Source organism: Guillardia theta (genome assembly GCF_000315625.1).
Source record: "Guillardia theta CCMP2712 unplaced genomic scaffold GUITHscaffold_56, whole genome shotgun sequence".
NCBI classification, from domain to species: domain Eukaryota; class Cryptophyceae; order Pyrenomonadales; family Geminigeraceae; genus Guillardia; species Guillardia theta.
In genome coordinates this window covers 126,417-145,577 of record NW_005434618.1, presented here as the reverse complement: position 1 = coordinate 145,577, position 19,161 = coordinate 126,417, and the positions used below count along the sequence as shown (strand labels likewise).

At 53.8% G+C, this 19,161-nt stretch overlaps 5 protein-coding genes across 5 annotated transcripts; 3 read left to right on the top strand and 2 right to left on the bottom strand.

Annotated features, from left to right (window-relative positions):
- Positions 1-566: 566 nt before the first annotated feature.
- GUITHDRAFT_141632 (hypothetical protein) lies at positions 567-3,115 on the top strand (the record flags this gene model as incomplete). The annotated part of the gene is made up of 2 exons (XM_005828802.1): positions 567-2,140; positions 2,410-3,115. The coding sequence occupies 2 exons, from the start codon at positions 567-569 to the stop codon at positions 3,113-3,115; spliced, it is 2,280 nt and encodes a 759-aa protein (XP_005828859.1).
- A 2,101-nt stretch (positions 3,116-5,216) lies between these two features.
- GUITHDRAFT_141631 (hypothetical protein) lies at positions 5,217-6,016 on the bottom strand (the record flags this gene model as incomplete). Its single annotated transcript, XM_005828801.1, has 4 exons — positions 5,217-5,654; positions 5,704-5,814; positions 5,855-5,936; positions 5,973-6,016. 4 exons carry the CDS (start codon positions 6,014-6,016, stop codon positions 5,217-5,219), a joined length of 675 nt encoding a protein of 224 aa, XP_005828858.1.
- A 1,758-nt stretch (positions 6,017-7,774) lies between these two features.
- On the bottom strand, positions 7,775-9,364 carry GUITHDRAFT_141630 (hypothetical protein; the record flags this gene model as incomplete). The annotated part of the gene is made up of 6 exons (XM_005828800.1): positions 7,775-7,882; positions 7,941-8,014; positions 8,287-8,408; positions 8,573-8,676; positions 8,746-9,108; positions 9,143-9,364. 6 exons carry the CDS (start codon positions 9,362-9,364, stop codon positions 7,775-7,777), a joined length of 993 nt encoding a protein of 330 aa, XP_005828857.1.
- A 1,669-nt stretch (positions 9,365-11,033) lies between these two features.
- On the top strand, positions 11,034-14,816 carry GUITHDRAFT_112018 (hypothetical protein; the record flags this gene model as incomplete). Its single annotated transcript, XM_005828799.1, has 5 exons — positions 11,034-11,480; positions 11,535-11,663; positions 11,721-11,935; positions 11,974-12,033; positions 12,080-14,816. 5 exons carry the CDS (start codon positions 11,034-11,036, stop codon positions 14,814-14,816), a joined length of 3,588 nt encoding a protein of 1,195 aa, XP_005828856.1.
- A 2,528-nt stretch (positions 14,817-17,344) lies between these two features.
- On the top strand, positions 17,345-18,482 carry GUITHDRAFT_112017 (hypothetical protein; the record flags this gene model as incomplete). The annotated part of the gene is made up of 9 exons (XM_005828798.1): positions 17,345-17,410; positions 17,488-17,563; positions 17,608-17,700; positions 17,752-17,831; positions 17,881-17,932; positions 17,987-18,092; positions 18,146-18,242; positions 18,294-18,371; positions 18,420-18,482. The coding sequence occupies 9 exons, from the start codon at positions 17,345-17,347 to the stop codon at positions 18,480-18,482; spliced, it is 711 nt and encodes a 236-aa protein (XP_005828855.1).
- Positions 18,483-19,161: the final 679 nt, after the last annotated feature.

The following is a 19,161-nucleotide window of genomic DNA, read 5'->3' as shown; positions in this document are numbered from 1 at the left end:
TGAATAAATTAGCACCATTGTTTCGAATCTTTCAAGATTCAGTGGCCCACTACAATCTGCGTGTTATCTGATGATTCAGCTGGCAGTGCTGATTGACTCAGTGTCCCGGCGTGCCAGACCAGCCTGATTCTGACCAACCTGCCGGGACCGCGGCAGCCTGTGAACCGCCTGTCAGGGTCAAGCCTCCTCTACTCGCCTTGTTGTCCTCGTACTGATTGCCGAACACTGAGAGTTTACCTGAAGTAACTTAACTTACGGACTCCGGATTCAAAGTCAAGCACCGTGGCACTGCGGCCGGTCGGGGCAGGGCCCGGGACTCTTCTGAGTCCGATGCGGGACACTGAAAATATGGAGACATGATCCTGCGAGCGTTGAGATGGAGGAGGGAATGCCTGGCAGAGTCGATGCTGGCATGATGCAGGGGAGCGGAGAGGAGATGGACTCCCGAGATGCGATGCCAGGTGGAAAGCTCGATCATGGACGGAGATAGCGCATCGACATGTAAGGGGTACGAGCATAGTCCTCCGAAACTTCAACGCGTCTGCTAGTGGGGAGGGCCTATGAACATGAGAACTTCCATCTCCGCTGCCGCAAGGCTGGACGATGCGATCCTCGCTTCCTGCCCCGACCACAAGAACTCAAGGCTTATCATCGCTAACAGGCAGGGCATAAATCAGATCCGTGCGGAGACGTTGATCATGGCGGCAGAATGGCTGGACGAGAGTACAGAGGGGTACCAGCGATACAGCAACCACCTTCGCAGCATATCCTCCATTGCCATCCGGGAAGACGGCCAGTTCCTCGTCACCTGCTCCAACATCGAAGATTTTTGCATCGTTCACAAGATCAGCCGGTTTGGCGGGAGCCGCCTCATGCTGCATCAGGTCATTGAGACCAAGGAGACTGTCTTGTGCGTTGCGTACGGGGTCTCGGACAATGTCCTCCTGGTTTCCACTGCAGACAAGAGAGTTCGATGCTGGGACCTGCAGGGGAAGGACAGGTTTGTCGTGTCCACAGCTATGGTGCACGAGGCGCGGGTGACAAGCATGCGGTGCTGCCTGCATGCAGTGAAGAGAAAGCGCTTGTTGGGGTGCGTCTGTGCAGACGGAGGCGTGTGGATCTGGGACTACATGAGGCACACGCTGCTCAGCAAGATCGTCCTGCAGCCTCGGAACTTCCCGTTGCCGTCGCCCCTCAAGGAACGGGCGGGGGAGGGAGGGACGTGGAGGGGGCACACAGACGCTGTTGTGCATATCGACTTCTCTGAGGATGGGATGCTTGCAGCAACAGCTAGCAGAGATTCCTCCTGCAAGGTCTGGAACCTCGTCCCCGTCCTCTACGAGGAGGAGGAGGCGGAGAGGCTGTTGTGCATGGGACACGCCATGTTTCTTGCTGAGGTCCAGGAGGCTGTGGAGACTACCGGGGGCTCTGCTCTCCTATCCACTGACCTCCATCACTTCGGGCCCTGTACAAGTTGCTCCTTCCTCCTTCTTCAGGGCAGACAGCTCCTCGTCACCGTCTCCGAGGACGGTTCTTGTGTCGGGTGGTACCCAGAGAGCGGAGACAAGGTTTTCAAGATCTGCATGCTGGGCGGAAGGAGAATCAGATTGCTGGAAGCTCAGCAGTCAGCAAGGCAGGACTCTCTTTCCTCCTCCTCCGTGCTGTTACACTTCACCGTCGGCAAGTGGCTGCTCTCAGTCAAGTTGGAGCAGGGCAAAGGCGATGCAGGAGTTGCAGGATCTCTCAGCCAGTTTGAGGAAGAGCGGGAGGATGTGGAGGACGAGGAAAACAAGGAGAAAGGAGGAGTGAGAGCGGCAGGACAGACCATGAATTGTTTCGACTGCCCCTGGCTTGTCATTCTCCGCCAGCAGTTCATACAGGCTGGGATCCAACTGAAAGAGATCCCGTGGCTCCTTTCCTCGCAGCTCCTTCCTGCTTGGCTCCTCCTTGAAGTCCTCTTGCATGGTGTGGGTCTGACTCCCGGGAACAGAACTTCCTTCAGATCCTCTCTTCTTACGCTAGGAATCTCTGCAAGCTCTTTCCTCGCCCTCGTCGCCGTCCGCTGCTCTACCGACAACCTCTCCAAGTACATCCTCATGATCTTCGCCAACGCAAACCCTGTTCGTCGAGATGGGACCAGGTGTCGAACTCTCCAACCTACCGTGTCCCCAACCCCCTTCCTTCCCTGAGCCTGATGTTTCTCCTTCTTTCATTTGCCTCTCCCTCTCTTCCCTTCCTCTCTGCCGTCACTCCGTCTCTTTCCTTCCTCTCCCATCCTCTCCCCGCTCCATGGCTTCCTCCTTATCGACTTTCTCTCCTCCCTCTCACGTTATCAAGATCACGATACTTTCTTCCTACCCTCCATCCACTCTTTTCGCGTCTTCCTGTCTCCTCTGACTCAGCAAGCAGACTGGATCTTCCAGGGGTGAAGACGATCTCACAGCACATCGAGCAGGAGCAGGAGAGGGCGAGTCTACAGAGCGCCACTTATAACAGCGTGAGGGGAGCGAGCCAAGTAATCGACACGGGCCTGAGAAGCTGCATCTCCTTCTACCCCTGGCCGGGCATGGGGAGCATCCGAAACCTCGCCTACGTCAAGCAGGGGGACTTACTCGGGTCCTCCTCCTCGCCCATCGACAAAGTCCAGGTGGAGGCGACGCACCTCAGCAGGCTGTCGCAGCGATCAGGGGCGGAGGAGCTGCTAGCCTCGCTGCAGTCGATGAGAGCACTGGACGGAGAGGACAGTCGGATGCGTCGTGACGAGTACCTGGAGGACATGACCAGCCCGGGCATGACCAAGGTGGTGAAGGAGATCTTGCAGGAGGAGGAGGCGAACTCGCACAGGAAGCGAGAAGGAAGCAGAATCGTCTCATACTATCCCTCCTCCTCGCCCAGGAGCCGAGTGAATGTCGCTGCTGCGGCAAGGAAGGCAGCTGCCACGTCATCCTCTGCTCCGTCGGACAAGAGCTGGAGCTCTCGTCCGAAGAAGGTGGTGGAAGTCAAGATGAACAGCCTGCCGACCTTCGGAGGAGGCGAGGGGCTGGCTTCATCGTTGGAGGGCGAGCAGAGCAACCGCAACGGTGAGAGAAGGAGAGGAGGATGCGAGGGAAAGTGAGAGCTCAGCAGATTCTCTTTCTCTCCGGACGAGGAGCAGACAGGTGACGGATGGTGGTGGTTGTGTTGTTGTTGTTGTTGTTGTTGTTGTTGTTGGTGGTGGTGGTGGTGATGACGATGACGATGACGACGACGACGATGATGATGATGATAATGATGATAATGATGATGATGATGATGATGATGATGATGGCAAGTGAACGAAAAAATCAAACCTGTCTAACAATACCTGCACCTTGCAGATCATTGAGACCCCCAAAGACGTGTTCTCCCTTCCACTTCGTGTCTTCACACCTCCGTGATCAATCCCCTTCTCTCATCTCTTCCAGCTCATCACTGGCCGCATGCAGGATGGGAAGAGAAAGCATCAATAGGACTAACGAGCCACCTACTGAAGGGTGCGGCGCCCCTGCTCCAAAACCTTCTTTCACTTTTCCTGCTTTCTGTCCAGCCTGGCCTCTTCTCTACTTCCCTTCTTACCACACTCCTCTCCTCTCCTTTCCTCTCCTCTCCTCTCCTTTCCTCTCCTCTCCTCTCCTCTCCTCTCCTCTCCTCTCCTCTCCTCTCCTCTCCTCTCCTCTCCTCTCCTCTCCTCTCCTCTCCTCTCCTCTCCTCCCTGATTTCATCGGCAGGATGTCGCTGGGGTTGTCCTTTGATTACATCAACGTGGACTCTAGCTTGCTTGGCATTTCCCAAGTATCATCGAAGGGCGAAGGAACGAATAATCCTCCTCATCCTCCTCATCCAAACTCAGCATGGAAACAACCCTCTCGAATTTCATCTCTCCTCACAGGTCCAAGTTCCCCCCGCCTAACTCCCTCCCTTCAACTCTCCCTCCCAAGTTCCCCCCGCCTCCCTCCCTCCCTTCAACTCTCCCTCCCTTCCTCGTCCCCTCCTCCTCTCCTTCCTTTACATCCTTGCCCATCCTGCATTGCTTCCTTATCCTTCTCTCCTCGCCCTGCTCCAAGTGGCTGTGTATGTGGTTTTCCCTCTCCTGCTCGCTGACTCCCTGCTGCTGCTGTTTGACTCTCCTGATTGTTCAGCCTCTCCTAAGCACCGGGACTTGCCGTCCTTTGACAAGGGAGAAGCGACAACGGACGGTCGACCCTCCTCGGGCCTTCAGGGCCTTCCTGGTCTTCTCCTCTTCTTCATGCCCGATATCACGTACGGTCTCTTTCCGTCTCTCCTTCTTCCCCTTCGTCATCACCTCGTCTTCCTCTTTCCTCTCGCTCTTATCCCTCAACCCCTCCTCCTCTTTCGCTCCTATTCTTCACTACCTCCTTTACTCTAACCCTCCCCCTCTGTGTTTGATTGGTTCGCTCCTGCCATAGGAATCATCGTGAAACTCTGCTCACCACTCCTCGTGTCCGCCGCAACTCCGACTCTGTGCGGCTTCGTCGGCATTCCTCGTCCAGCATGCAGTCCAGCACGCAGTCATCCCCTCTGAGGAGCGCGAGGGGCCCGTCGACTCTCTCGGTTGCCTCGTCGCTCTTTCCGGTGTCATGTGACGACATGGCAGGCCCAACGGGATGAAGGTAAAGAGGAGGAGGAGGGGGTACAGACATACTTCTGCTTTCAGTCCTGTCTGTTCAGGTGCCTGCTCCTCCGTCATATCTACCTCCCTGATCGTTATGCTCGCGCAGACAAGAGCTTGAGCAACCGGACATTGCAGAGAGGGCACAGGTCGTGCTTTGCTCGGGCATGCGTTCTGTTCCGATCTTTAGCAGCAAGTGAGGTTGAGCTGCTTGTTTACCATCGTTTGCATTTTAGCTTTATTCATTCATTCAAGAAACAAAATGTCTGGTATCAACACCTGGATGAAAAAGAAAATGACTTGACCACAACTTGATATCTCTGAGAAATCATACATGAACATGTGAGACAGAGCAAAGTGCAGTGAAGACTTCATCGCATCACGATGGTTAAAATCCACCCAAAACAAGGATGTGAAGAAAAAAACGAAAAAACTTGCTGGGTGAAACCAAACAAAATAGGAAAAGAGGGAAAACTGGAAAACTCAAAAACGGATCAAAAAATTGTACTCCTGACGTGGTGAGCATCTTGATCCTGGAACTTCAGATGCTCGAGGAGCGACTCTGCCATCAAACGTTGACATTGATCGTAGGGCCCGCGAGGGTCTTGAGCCCGAGGCTTTCGGCGTTGAGCATCAGGTGCTCGCTCAGCATGTTGAGGTGGGTCAGGCCAGCAAGCATCCCGATGTCTGTCTGGATCGGTTCTGCTCCAGCGATGATCCAAGAGCCAGAGTGAATGGGAGTGAAGGCAGAGGCTCCGATGAAGGCTTCGGGGTGAGGAACGAGGCTGGGCTGAACGGTCGGCTCCTCCCTGTGGATGATGGAGTCGATAGAGGATCCCTTGCTCTCAGTGGACGACGCCTGGGCCTTGATCGACTTCTGCTGCTCGTGCTTTACTCGTCGTCGATACCTCTTGCAGTGGAGGTGCTGCTTCTGACAGACCTTCTTCACGCAGCAGCATTGCACGCGGCAGATCGCACACGACCAAGGGCTTCCGGCCTCAGCTTGCTGTACCAGGTGGTTAACATAAAGCCAGGAGAAAGGGTCGCCATCATACCGGTTTGTCCTTCAAGTGCCTGACGCAGCATTTCTCGCAGAACACTTGATCACAGGAAGTGCAGGAGAGGCTGATGCAGCGCTTGGGAGCGTGCTCGCAGAAGTGGCAGTTCTTGTTTTTCCGTTAGTGGATGTCATCTATTCGTCGCAACCAATCTCATACAACGTTGGGTGATTGCAGCTGAAATAAAGCTGATAGTGCTGAATCTGAATCGGTATTGAGCCTTCAAAAACCTGCGCGGTCAGGTCAGCCTACCACACATACATCACGTCACAAATGTCAAAAGAAAGCATCTGAGGAGGAGGGTGAGCATGTGTAAAGGATCCTAAGAAAGCAATGCATGATGATGGGCCGACCTAATGCTCCACTTGAAGGAAAAAACAACAAAGGAAGAAACCAAGGAGTCAAGGGGAAGCAGGATGTAAAGAGCAGTGGTGCCACTACGGTGCTCGGATTTGCGAAGGCATGCAGGCAACAGGGAAGATGTAAAAGGGAAGTAAGTTGGAGGATCGTGCAATATCAAGAGATGAGATGGGCGAAGAAGGAGAGAACAGGCCGGGCAAGGGAAGACGAGAAGGAAAAGTCGTTCTCTGTAGACGAGGAGGGAGGATGAAGATGGGGGAACGAAAGGGAGAGTAGTGTGGGGGGATGGGCGGAGACTGGGGGAGGAGGAGTATCAGAGGTTAGGGGGCTAGGGGTTGGCAGAGCAAGAGGGTGGGGGTAATAATTTTACCTTCCTGTGAGTGACTAGTAGTGAGGGGTCTGTTCTTTATTTCTAATGAGTATTATAAAATACGAGAGATGTAATGGGTAGAGGGAACATCGCTCCATAGCTGTTCATATCTGTGGGGGTGGGTTCTATGTGAATTTTGGGGTGGTGGGTAGGTACAGTGAACATTCCCCCGAATTTGACCTTCGCCTAGCTGGTCAAAAATTCTGGTACAATATTATAAATATATAAAGTAAGCTATATTGTTTAATAAGTATTTATGACATATTTACATATCTATATATATATAGACTTTTCTTCAAAACGATTGGCATTTTAAGAAATTCAAGAACAAGTTTTTTCAAACATGATTTCGATATAAAACCCTTTAATTGAACTATCTGTATATCAATATTAATAATTGTTTTATTTGTCTATCAGGAAATGGATTTAAAAAATATTTGATTTTATATTTGTTTTTAAATTCATCCCGGTCACGTTACTACCCTACCCACCGTTCCCTACCCCACCTTTCCCAACGGCTCTTTGGTCCAAAGTACCCGGGTTTTCACCACAGAAATATAGATCCAAGCACCGGTATCTTTCATACCCACCTCTGTTGTGCATTTCATAACCCCTCCCCCAAACGCTATCCTTCCCCAATATTCAGGAGGCCCCCTACTGCTCTTTCTAGGACCTAGGTAATAGTTGTATAAGCGATAAATACTCACTAGAAGGTATACCTGCCTAGGACCAGTTTTGGTCTGAGGTCATAGCTGAAGTCCTAGTGAGGTTCTAGCATCAAGCCTTTACCTGCTCCCTCCCCTACTATATGGGGGGATTCTCGCGTTCATATCATTCCTAGCACCGTTCTACTGTATGCCCGTAGGACCCATGGCTATATGAGTGCTTGGGAGAAAGCTCTAGGGGGCTCATCATCATCAAAACGTGGCGTTCCCCATATTTTTCGAAATATATTCAATCATACTCCTATCAAAATTGAATTTTCATCCTAAGTTTTGGGTGAAACAAAAGGTAAAGAGAGCTAGCATGGTCAGTCGGGTCGAGGTCGAGACTTGTACCCGAAGGTACATGTGGGGAGGAGGGTCACGAGTCACCAGTGACTCGGACTCCGGGACGGCCCAGTGCCGTCTTAGAGCACTCAGTCGTTCACTCTAATGTGTTAACGGTGCGGCAGTGACGCCGGGGACTCCTGGGGACCATCGGACGCGCGCGGCCATTTGGACTGAGTCCTGCTGAGACCCACCGTGACATTTCTCCGAGAACTTTCATTTCATGGATCGCCTTCAAGTACTCCACAGTGACTCAGTTAGCTGAGGATCATGTTGGTTTGAATCACGGTTATTGAAGCTTTCCTCCTGAGAGTCTCTCTCCTCCTCCTGCTCTGCTGCCGCCCCCGCCACATCGTAGTAGCTCCTTGTTGGCTACCTTGAAGGAGGAGTCCGCAGCCTGTTGGAGTGAGTCAACTTGAATCATGAGAGCGGAGCATAGAGAGTAGCCCACGAACCTTGGAGAGAGGGTGATCGCTGCCCAGGATTGATGTTCGGATCGCAGCAGCTTCCTTGAAGAGTTTCAATGCTTCTGTGACAAGAGTCAGTCGCCCCCTCCTCCACAATTGCAATCAGGGCCCCGCTCCTGCTAGCCGTTTTTCCCTGTGACTGCCCGACGAAGAGGAAGTGTACAGGCATGCCAAGTCATGGGCAGTAGACGCAGTAAGCAGATGCCTGCGGGGCAGATCAGACCAATGGGACATGTGGGCAGGTCACGACTTGTTCCCAAGGTCCATTCGTCGGATCTTTAGTGCACACTGCATCGTTTTGATCGCTTCTTCGTCCTCCCCCCTGCAACCATACCATCAAGCTTGAAGCAAAGACTCAGAGAGTTCAACTTGTGGTGCAGACAGCAAGCCAAGTTGTGTTCGATGTCCGATGCCACTGAGCTTCCCCGACAGTTTCCCAACAGGTTATATCGACACCTGGGATGAAGCGGTCAGCGATTCAAAAAGATGCAGCGTTGTTCAAGACTCTTACTTCTGTGCGAGCCGCAAACACTTCTCAGCTTCATCATGCATGTCTTCTCCAATCAGATGTATTAGGGAGAAAGAAGACAAAAGATGCCTTCCAACCTTGTCGAACATACAAGAGCGCCTGCCATGACCAAATATTAACGGAGTTCACATACACCCGCAGGAGACTCGCCTTATTCACCAGCAATGATGGAACTGCCTCGCACTCTTTCCCGACCTGCTCATCTAACATCTTCCGATGCGGCTCAGTCATCGTCACATCTAGCTGCAAGTCTGATGAATTCACCTTTCTTGCTAAGTCGTATGACTTGTGTGCCGAGACAAAATTCCGCAGGGCTCCATGGCAGTTTCCGAGTCCCAGCAGGATGTTGCAGAGCTGGAGGAACACGTCACCTTCGCCGCTGAATGTAAAAGTCTCCCTGCCAGAAAAGGGCGTTTCTCCTTGCACGATCGATACATCTGTAGCGCCTGCGTGATTGTTGACAGTGATCTCTGCACTCGGCGTCATCCCGCGCCTCTGCTCCTCCTCCCCGACCTCGTAGTCCCCAACGTCGTACTGAGCCAACGCCAGCTCGTGAAGAGCCTCGCACAAGGGAATGTTGTTGTCGCCGTAAGCGTTCTTGGAGAACTTCACCTGCTCTTGTCTTACCTGGCGGTCTGAGGAAAACAGTCCATGAGCTCACCACATCTTCTCTCCTTCGCAGAGCTTCTGCCAACCTCCCCTCTGAAGCCGACAGCTCAGCATGATGCCTTGCCGCGGCAATTGCAGCTTTCAAGCTGACTTCGACGTCATGCCGAGCATGTTGGGGTGTAGTATCGAGCTGTAGTTGTTTATGGCATTTGGTGAACAAGCTAGAGCTCCGCACGCCTACTTTGCTGCCGGCATGCTCTCTGCTCTCCCGCATCAATGCCTGAGGGTCAAGTAAGTGAAGTCAGTCAGGTGCGAGAGGTCGTGCAGACAATTAGCTCTCCAAACCATCTACTTGGATCTGACATGAGTCCGACACGAATATCCAACTCTACGTAAATCATCCCTCACGCTAATTTCCGTGGTCTAGTCACAGAGACCAACTGAGCGCAAGAGTTTCAAGCTCATCTCTCTGTCTCAATGCCGCATCTACTGCATGCATGCATGCTGGCTGACCCACTAGCTAGACAAGAAGCTCCGATTGTCGGTGCCGGCATGGCCATGCGGGAAGTTTGAAAATTGAAAAAAAAAGTCACTTGATTGACGGATGACAGATTGATGACAGGGCCTCTCTCAGATTCAGGCTCCGGCGAGAAAAGGCGCGGCCCCCGGGCCCTGCCAGACCGTCTGACTCAGTGACAGCCTGGCGGCTGGCTTTGGCTTCACAGCACAGTGAGTTGGAGTCATCGGGGCCGCCGGGCCGCGCGGCCGCCTGTCACCGTGGGGCCACGGGCTCCCGGCTGACACGGTGAGTCCCCGGTCCCTTCAAGAGTTCAACAGTCAGGCCGGGCTGGGCCGGGCAAAGTTTGCCACGTGAGGCCCGGCGGGATGGTAAAACGGTACTAGGGAGGGAGTGAGCTGAGTCACCGGTGGCAATCCGAATGCCCGGCCATGATTGAATCCCGGCGATAGGGACTGATGGACTGCGCGGTGCTCTACACTGAAACACTCGATCGGACCGTACGCCGGTTATGGTCACATGACAGTCCGATCAACGGTTGCAGGCGGACTCAGGCTTTAGAGTAAAGTCTGATCTTCTATTATCAGGAGCGTTTCACGCGTGGCCCAGAGGTCCAGATTCCCAGAACCTGTTTGAAATATATTTCAAATATACATATTTTTAAATGTGAAATTGTCACGATCGTGTCACGGTCTTTTCCCGCCCGAGCCCGTCGTTTGCATTGGGTGGTATAGGAAGGGTTAGATATTTTCTGAATACCATCATGTGTATTGCGGCATAGAATGGAGCTTGGGCTAGGCACATTTACGGTCCGGTAAGTACCCCACCCCCTGATTCTATCGGTGGGCCCCTGGGGGGGTTCAACTGCCCTGCTGACAAACTCGACCACAACGGTTCAAAAACTGGACCTTTGGGAATAAAATTCTCTTTTATGCCATTGGTCCAGATTATTTCAAATTTATTGAGTAAAATTAGTACCACGGGATCTGGGAATCTGGACCTCTGGGCCACGCGTGAAACGCTCCTCAGAGTTGTCAACACCCAGGTGACCTCCCTCTATATTGGTCCTTGTAAAAAAGAGTCATCGTCACGAATTCCGAGTACCCCTCATTATGACTGCCTTGCATGGGGTGACAACAGCTCGTGGGGAAGTATGTTTGGGGAAAGTGCCATTGCAAAACATGGAGCCCGTGGAGAGGCGAGTGGATAGACGAGGGAGGAGGGAGGAGAGGGAGTTGCGACGCAGTGTGGAGGTTAGGGATAAGACTGACAACCATGAAAAGTTGGGCAACAGAATCTTCCTTATAAGCGCATGACATTGCACAAAACAATGGATTCAAACAACTCTGCTCGTAGCTCATGCAGCAACCATGACATGGAAATAACAGTTTCCACACAGTTAGACTCTTCCGTACAGAACATTCCAATGTACGATTCAAGTGGCCGGCTATATGAGCAAGAAGAGTATGCTTCTTGCTTCGTCCGGATGTACACCCAGCATCCTGGCGACTACATGCAGCGATGCCTGGAGAAGTGGGTCACCTTTCAGAAGCGACCCTCTCTCATACTCTTCTCCAAGGACCCGATCTCAGCTGCGTTGTCCCTCATGGGCTTTCAGTGCTTGCTCTTCGTTGGGGGCTTCGCATGGATCTTGACTGTTGCGTTCAAAGTGAAAGAAGTGCACCGGCCGGGTTACTATGCATACTTGATGGAGGAGAGGTTTCGGCAGTTCTCAATGACCGACATGAAGGAGATCGAAAAGCGTGGATGTGGATGGGAGTCGTTCTTAGAGCTGTTCGCAAACTGCTGGGTGGGTCTCGTAGCCATGGCAGTAAGTGTGCTGAGCCTGGTGAGTACGAGGCTAGCAAAGCAGGTGAGATGAAGAGAGGTGTAGGGCGGGACCGAGGATGTTTGACTTCGCCTGTAGATCATCATAATCGGCGGATTAATTCATGCAACGGCCAGCCTGTGTGTATTCGCAGAGATGGTGCACAGCGGCAAGAGGAAGTCGGTGATGGGGATGTCGTCGCACGTTTTCTTGATCTCGACATTGACGGTGAGGAACGAAGGCGAAAAAAGGAGACGAGAGATTGACAAAAATGTGTGTTTGCAGGATATGCTTGTGTTCCCCTTGCCTCTGATCCGATGGGAAGCTTATGCGATTGAGCTTGTAATGGTGGGATCGCTCATTGAGTTTGTTAGTGCATGGGTGGACAACTCGTTGCCGTACAAGATTCTGCCGATCTTGATTCTATCGGGAGCGTCGCTAGGGATGCGCGAATTCATCAGGAAAAGATCCTTGTGCAGGGTGAGAGAGATGCAGGAGCGGTTTGAGGAGGCATGGAGGCAGCTGAGAGATCTTGAAGGGATACAGCAGCTGAAAGAAGTTGTTTCGCAAGCAATGCTGCGGTCGAAGGCAATTCAGGGTAGAGGAGGAACAGGAGAAGTAGCCTCGCTCACGTGGTTGAGAAGGCAGTCTCTGCTTTCATCTTCATCGTTGCTGCCCGTGTCGTCGGAGCCGAGCATGATTGTTAAGTTTGCCAGGGAGCTTCAGGAGAAGGATCTCGACCAGCTGTACGCTCAGGCGGTGCTGCTCCAGCCCATGTTCTTAAGCAAGGTGCAGGCATGGGCAGAGGCAAGCGACGGCTACTTCCTGATGAGCACGCCTTCGGGGCAGAGGAAGCACTACATCCGATGGCGAGACTTCAAGAATGACATCTCGTGTGCGCCTCGGATCAAGTGGGCGTCGATCAAGAACGCCAACCGAGCGATCGAGAAGATCCTGCTGCTGGGCGGGGGGGACACGTCCATTCTGACAGATATTGTGCGGCAGACGATCATCTTCCTGGACGTGCATCAGCTCTGCGCCTGCGTCGACCTGATCATCAACGACCCAGAGGTGGAAGTGGTGAGGATCAAGAACCGGCTTGACCCCAGCTACAACGCGTCGTCGTCTGGGGGATACCGAGACGTGGGGCTGAACTTGCGGGTGATCCACGAGGGGGCGAAGGGCTGGGGAGTAGCTGGGCACATCTGCGAGCTTCGGCTTGCGGTGCGGTTGCTGCATGTGCTCGTTGACAGCAAGGGTCATGCGCTCTATGTGTCGATGAAGCACGTGCTTCGCTTCAGAAGATCGTCGGAGTGGTGGACAAGATCGGATACAGAGAAGAAGGATGGTAGGGACATCATGAGGAAGAGGCGATCGTCTGGGTCGTCCGGGGCTGCGGAAACTCTGCTGCCAACGCACATGTCCAGCTCGATAGGCTTCTCAAAGTCGCTAGCACAGGAGAGATCGGACATTGCGCTGTTGATCTACAAGAGCATGTATCCCGGCAACATCCTGGACAAGTATCTGTCGTCGTCTGGGTATGGCGTGTCGAAAGCAGACACGACTAGCGTGCTGTACTCGTCGCATCCGCTCAAGAACGTGCTCCACAAGACGTCGTTCCAAGTTCTGCTGCTGCTCGTGGGGGGCGTGCTTTTCTATCTCTACATGAACAATTTCAATTATGTTTCAGTGTTTCAAGGCCGAGCGGTTTATCTGAGGCACTTGAAGTGTGGATTCGAAGGCTACTCCAACGCCTCTGCTTGGGCTGATGCTGACGTGGCGATCCAGGACTTGGCTGCGGTAAAGGATACATGTCGGGAGTACATGTGGACCTCAAGCAAAGTGGCTGGAAGCAACATCTTCTTTTCATTTCCTCCGAACACGTTTGTCAATGGCGTCAAGTTTACGCTGACGCCACACCTGAAGTCTTATCTTAAGTCCTCGAGGCTCTCATGCGACTACACCTCCGACGGGAAGATTGACGACCCAACGAGAGCAAAAGAGGGATGGAAGCCGCTCTTTACGGTCGAGAGTTGTCAAGATGGTCTTGGTCTTCCTTTCTGCCGGGCAGACTTCTCTCCTCGCATCGATGAGTCTCTTCTTGTGGACCTCCGTTTCACATGGCGCGTCACGTGCAACTTCTTACTGGCCGTGCTGCAGGTCTTTGGCTGTCCTGGATCCGCGATCCTCGCGCGCTTGAAGAAGATTCATGCAGCCAAGACCGTGTTTGCGTCTGCTTTCCATGTGGTAGGACTCATCGAATTCTTCTTGGCAATGTCACCCGAGGAAAACAGGCAGGCATACTACCTAGTGTGGTCGGTCATGGACCTTTCGATGGGGCTGATCCTTCAGTTTCAAGAGCGTTACATGATCAAGGGATTACTTGTTTACAGCGTGATCACGTCGTTTCTTCCTGCTGCTGCTCAATATAGGTTGGACTTTTCTCAGATTATGTGGTGGGACATCGCAATGAGCAGCGTTGGGTTGCTGGGGCTGGTGATCTTGTTTACGTTGCACAGACAATTCATCGTCTTCAAGTCTCGATGGCAGATCAGTGGAGATATGAAAAAGTACAATCAATGTTGGTTGAACATCTTTTCTCGGGATGGTGCCGGTGAGGTGCTGAGGTCGCTCAAGCTCATCTGCGAGCGCGTGAGGCCCAAGCAAGCTCTGCAGTTGAAAGTCTTCGATGCCTCATGTGCATTGGAATCGACTATTCTAGACCCACTTGCAAGCATGCTCAAGAGTCAGAAGGACAACAGCTTCTCAAAGACGTACCTGAAGCTTTCAAAGAAGAACGGCAAAAGTCAGGAAAGGGAGATCGTGTCGCTCGACCAGCTTTATGCTCAAGCGATCCTGCTGGAGCCCATGTTCTTGAGCAAGGTGCAGGCATGGGCAGAGGCAAGCGACGGCTACTTCCTTGGGAGAGATGGGAGGCTTGTGCGATGGCGAGAGTGCGTTGAGGATGAAGCAAACAGACTCGAGGTCAAGTGGGCGTCGATCAAGAACGCCAACCGAGCGATCGAGAAGCTGGTCAGGTCTTACTTCGGGAGAATTGCCAAGCTCACCGACGTGCTACGGCAGACGATCATCTTCCTGGACGTGCACCAGCTCTGCGCCTGCGTCGACCTGATCATCAACGACCCAGAGGTGGACGTGGTGAGGATCAAGAACCGGCTTGACCCCAGCTACAACGCGTCGTCGTCTGGGGGATACCGAGACGTGGGGCTGAACTTGCGGGTGATCCACGAGGGGGCGAAGGGCTGGGGAGTAGCTGGGCACATCTGCGAGCTGCAGCTCCTGCTGGAGGAGTTTGCGGCTCTCAAATCGACGGACGGGCACAAGAGATACGTGAACTGGAGAAACTCGCGGTGCGAGTAAGAGCAGAGGAGCTCACGCCCTTCGACTCGTGTGCGATGGCTCGCGGAGCTTGACGGGTCTCTCACGATCTCGTAGGGTACGAGTCAAATTCATGGATTGGTTCCTTGAGCAGCGGTGGGCCTGGAGGTACAAGATACTTGCCTGCAGGACGATTTTGCTCTAGCCAACAAGAGCAGCTGACCATCAACGGGCGCTCAGGAGGAAGTCACTTGCTTGTATGGTGAACCTGGTGGAAGGGTCAGTCAGGATATCGAGGAGGGGACATCGAGGACTGAAGAGGGAGGGCGTGTAGTAGGATGCCATACCAGACTGCTTGCTGTAGAACTTGGAGGCGATGGCGATGGTCATGTGAGTTGTACGAATGAAATTTGAAATGCAATTGAACATGAGTAACGAGAGAAGAACTGAATAATATCCTGCATCGAAGAGGCGCGTGCACTGAGATATCGTTCGAATCGTACCCCCACCCCCGCCTCCCAGCCCCGACGAGCCTCCAGCAGCCCACGGGCGTGGCCTCAGGGGAGCAGCAAGCGACGCTAGGGTGGTAGCATCTAGCATGACGAAGCCTGATTGAATGATCATCGTAAGTAGATAGAAGCTTGAATGTGCTGATTGAATGATCATCGGTGACTGAGAGCGTATGTGAGGGTATCAGTTGTCTGGGCTCACTCGTGACATGGGCAAAGCACAACGTTGTACTCCAGTATACAGGATCGAGCAGACATTCAGAGAACGTGTATGAAGAGCATTGTTACTAGGCAAGCAAGCGCGATAGCAAATAACAAAGATCGTCCGCGCCGTCTCAGTCGCCGACGATCATGGCATCGCCGCACGCTGAGCTGCCGAGCTGGATCTAGTCTCCCGAGGCTAGAAGGGCAGGGAGGCAATCAGCAAGGGTGGGCGAAGAAAAGAGCATGGGAGCCTTGGACATGGTAGCGTCGTAGCAGCAGACAGGAGAGAAGCAAAGAAGCCGAGAGGGGTCTTTGAGGGATGGTATCAGATCAGAGCAGTCGAGCTGAGCAGTCTGACGGCAGGCAGGGTGCCGTGCGGGCAGGAGGGAGCTAAAAGGTAGGAGAGGGGCAGGGTCGGGCTAGGGGCGAAGAGAATAAGAGGGTTAGCAGGAGGGGCTGACTTGACTCGTTCCCGTCACGGCTGTGTGCGAATCATGCAGTCACGGCATCAGTGTCACTGAATGGTCATGTCGAATTCACTTGTGGGGTCCGGGTACAGACTTGCTGACAGGCACCCACTTGAATCACTGTGGTTTTGACTCTGACCATCAAAAAGGCAACTCATCGTGCTCTAGCCAGCTAAACGTTGACGTGACATAAACCGAACATGACTCCTTTCACTTCCCCAGGGTCGTTGGTAGCCCCTTGATGGGTGAAACAGTTTCGTTGTTGCACGGTCCCCCCAAAAGCGACTGCTTGTCCTCCCTCCTTACTTCTCCTCCCCACGCCCAGAAGCTCCCGCCCCTGCCCCCTCCCAAGCCTTCCCTTTGCCATCTCCCGATGTCCTCCCCCCTTGTCAAAGGCGTACTTGTGCACGCTCGCCCCCGTCACTCCAGACAACGTCAGACCGTACGGCTCGACTGGATCCAGCTCTCGCAGCTCTTCCATCTCAAGCAGACGGAGGCTGCCGACTATCTCGGCATCTCTCTGACCTCTCTCAAAAGCGCCTCTCGCAGGCTCGGCCTTGAGCGATGGCCCTACCTCCGCGACCGCTCCCTCGCCCACCCGCCCCCGCCCCCCAGCCCTCGCTCCGACCCCGCGCCCCCGACGAGCCTTCAGCAGCAGCAGCCTGAGCCAGCCCCGTCCCACGCGCCCTACAGCAGGCAGGACCCTGCAGACGAGCATACGGGTCAAGCGACGCAAGCGACCAGCTGCGAGGCTGGCTGGTCGCCGGCAGAGGGGCTGAGCCGGGACTTTGTGCTACTGTTCGGGTCGTTACCTCTGGACGAGGAGCTTGAGGGGTGTGGAGAGGAGTGGGTGTACGAGGTATGATGAATAAAGCTGCTGTACTGTACTGCATCACGAGCGGTATGTGTGCGTGAGGGGAGGGAGGGGTTGGTGAGTGGGCTACGAAGGCTCAGCGCGGCTAGGCTGCACCATCAGTCCACGTCAAGGGTGTGGAGGTTGGAAGTCGTTGGAAGAGCCGGACTTGAGAGTGGGTCATGTGAACTGTTCTCTTTCCTTATTCATCACAGTTTGTCCTCCTCTGTTCCTCCACTGTCTGGCCCTCTACTCTCCCGTTCCCCTCCTCCCCCACCCACTTTCGCTTTCCCACCCTTTTCCCACCCCCTTTTCCACCCCACCCCCCGCGCTCGTTGCCTTTTGAACCGATCGCTCCCCGATAGTCGTAGCGCCGGGAGGATGCCATGGCGACGGCTGGTCCTCCTCAGAGCCGCTGTGCTGACATGCGGCATCGGCAGAGTATGCGGTGGTTTCCTTCCTGTCCCTCCTGCCAGCGTGTCCCTACGGCGACAGATCCGTCCTCTGCCATTGCGGGGGCTATCGACCAGACAAGCCATGAACCCTTGCATGCTAGCGAGGAGACTGTTTGTCGGGGGCATAGCGAAAGACGCGGAGGAGGAGGTCCTGAAGCAGCTTCTCTCGCAAGTCTGTTGGAAGTGCTGTGTACTCTCAGGCCTGCTGATCTTGCTTCCTTACAGTTCGGGCACGTGGAGAGCGTTGAGATGTACAATGCTCGCAAGTTCGCCTTCGTCACGATGGGCTCTGAAACCTCAGGTGGTACAGGGATGCAGAGGAGAGAGGATGCTCATATATTCCAGCTCAACATGCCCGTCAACAGTACCAACAGAACCCCTCTGCCTTCTCCCATGTTTGCTCCTTCTTGGATTTTGCCAAGGAAAAACCTCTAGACGGTTAGCTCGCAGCGGAGGCGATCTCTTGTGTTGAACTTGCCATGCCGCCAGGTCGCACTGTCCCTGCAAGATCATCAGAAGCTGATCTCGCTGACATCGGCATCTTGATCCCCAAGTCACATGCGGATCGGGTAGGAGAGAGTGTTGTTGCATGCTGGTCGCAGAGCTGAAGGAGAGCAGATCGTGTTGTACATCCGAGACTGCTATGATCTCCTCCCAGTGAGGGTTTCTGGTAGCTCGATAGCATCTTTTGACGTTTTCTTCATCCTCACGGTCGATGCATCAGGAAACTCGGATCTTGTTCATTTCTTGAGTCAAGATGGGTATGAGGAGGAGGATGTTGAAAGGATCGCGACAAGGAAGGATTGTCTTGCTTTCTTCCGAGCGCCCTCGTGCGTTCTTCCTCCTCCCTGCCTCTCTCCCTCCTCATGATGACCTGTACCAGCGATACACAAGCATTTCAAATGCTGTCACAGGACGACCTGCTGCAGGGTCTGATGCAGAGGTTGTTCCTGTTCGACTCGGCACACAGCAGCTTGCTGGTGACCTTCCTTGTTCCACTGGCTATCAGCTGTCTGACTGATGTCTGCTAGGAGGCAGTGAACAACCTCGCTCAGCGATGCCATGCTCTCTCTATCGACCTCGTTCGCGTTCACTGCTTCCCATCCCAGGTTGGAATGCACCGGTGAACCAGTCAAGTTGAGGATGACGCGATGCAGATGCAGACAAAGATCATCTCGATGTTGGAAGGCCAGAACATCAACCAATCTCCAACGCTGTGAGATCATCAGATGTCTCTTCCTTCCCCTTCCCACCCTCCTTACTCGTGCGTTCCGCTCTGTCCCCCGCTCCCCCGCATCCCTCCTCCTTGTTTCCAGTCTACCCTCCATGTTTCTGGCTCCTTCGTTATTCTCATGCTTCACCGTTCTTCCAATTCACTTCCATCCTTGTCATGGTCTTGCAGGTACTCGTGTATCGTGTACCTCTCCCTCAGTGAAACCGGTAAAGGAGAAATCTGATCATCCCCTGACACCTGCTCCCTTGTCTCTGCTCCTGCTCCTCCTCCTGTTCCCTGGTCTCTGCTCCTGCTCCTGCTCTTGCCCCTGCTCCTGCTCCTGCTCCTGCTCCTGCTCCTGCTCCTGCTCCTGCTCCTGCTCCTGCTCCTGGACTCGATCGTCATTCCACGACGTCATCCTTATTTCCTTCAGGATGGTGGCATGTCGGCCTCCTCCCTGTCGCTTCGCGCCTGCAGCTCTCGCATCACGAGCGCAGCAGGGGCATCCTTTCCCGCGCCTACCACAAGCTCCGTGAGGCCTTGCAAAGGACGGGAAAGAGTGTTCCTCCGAACGCCATCGCCATTGACGGAGGAGCATCACCTGTCCGGCCCTCCTCCCTCCTCCCTTCTGCTTCTCCCTCCTCACTGTTCTCTCTCAACCCTCCACCCTCCTTCCTGTTCTCCCT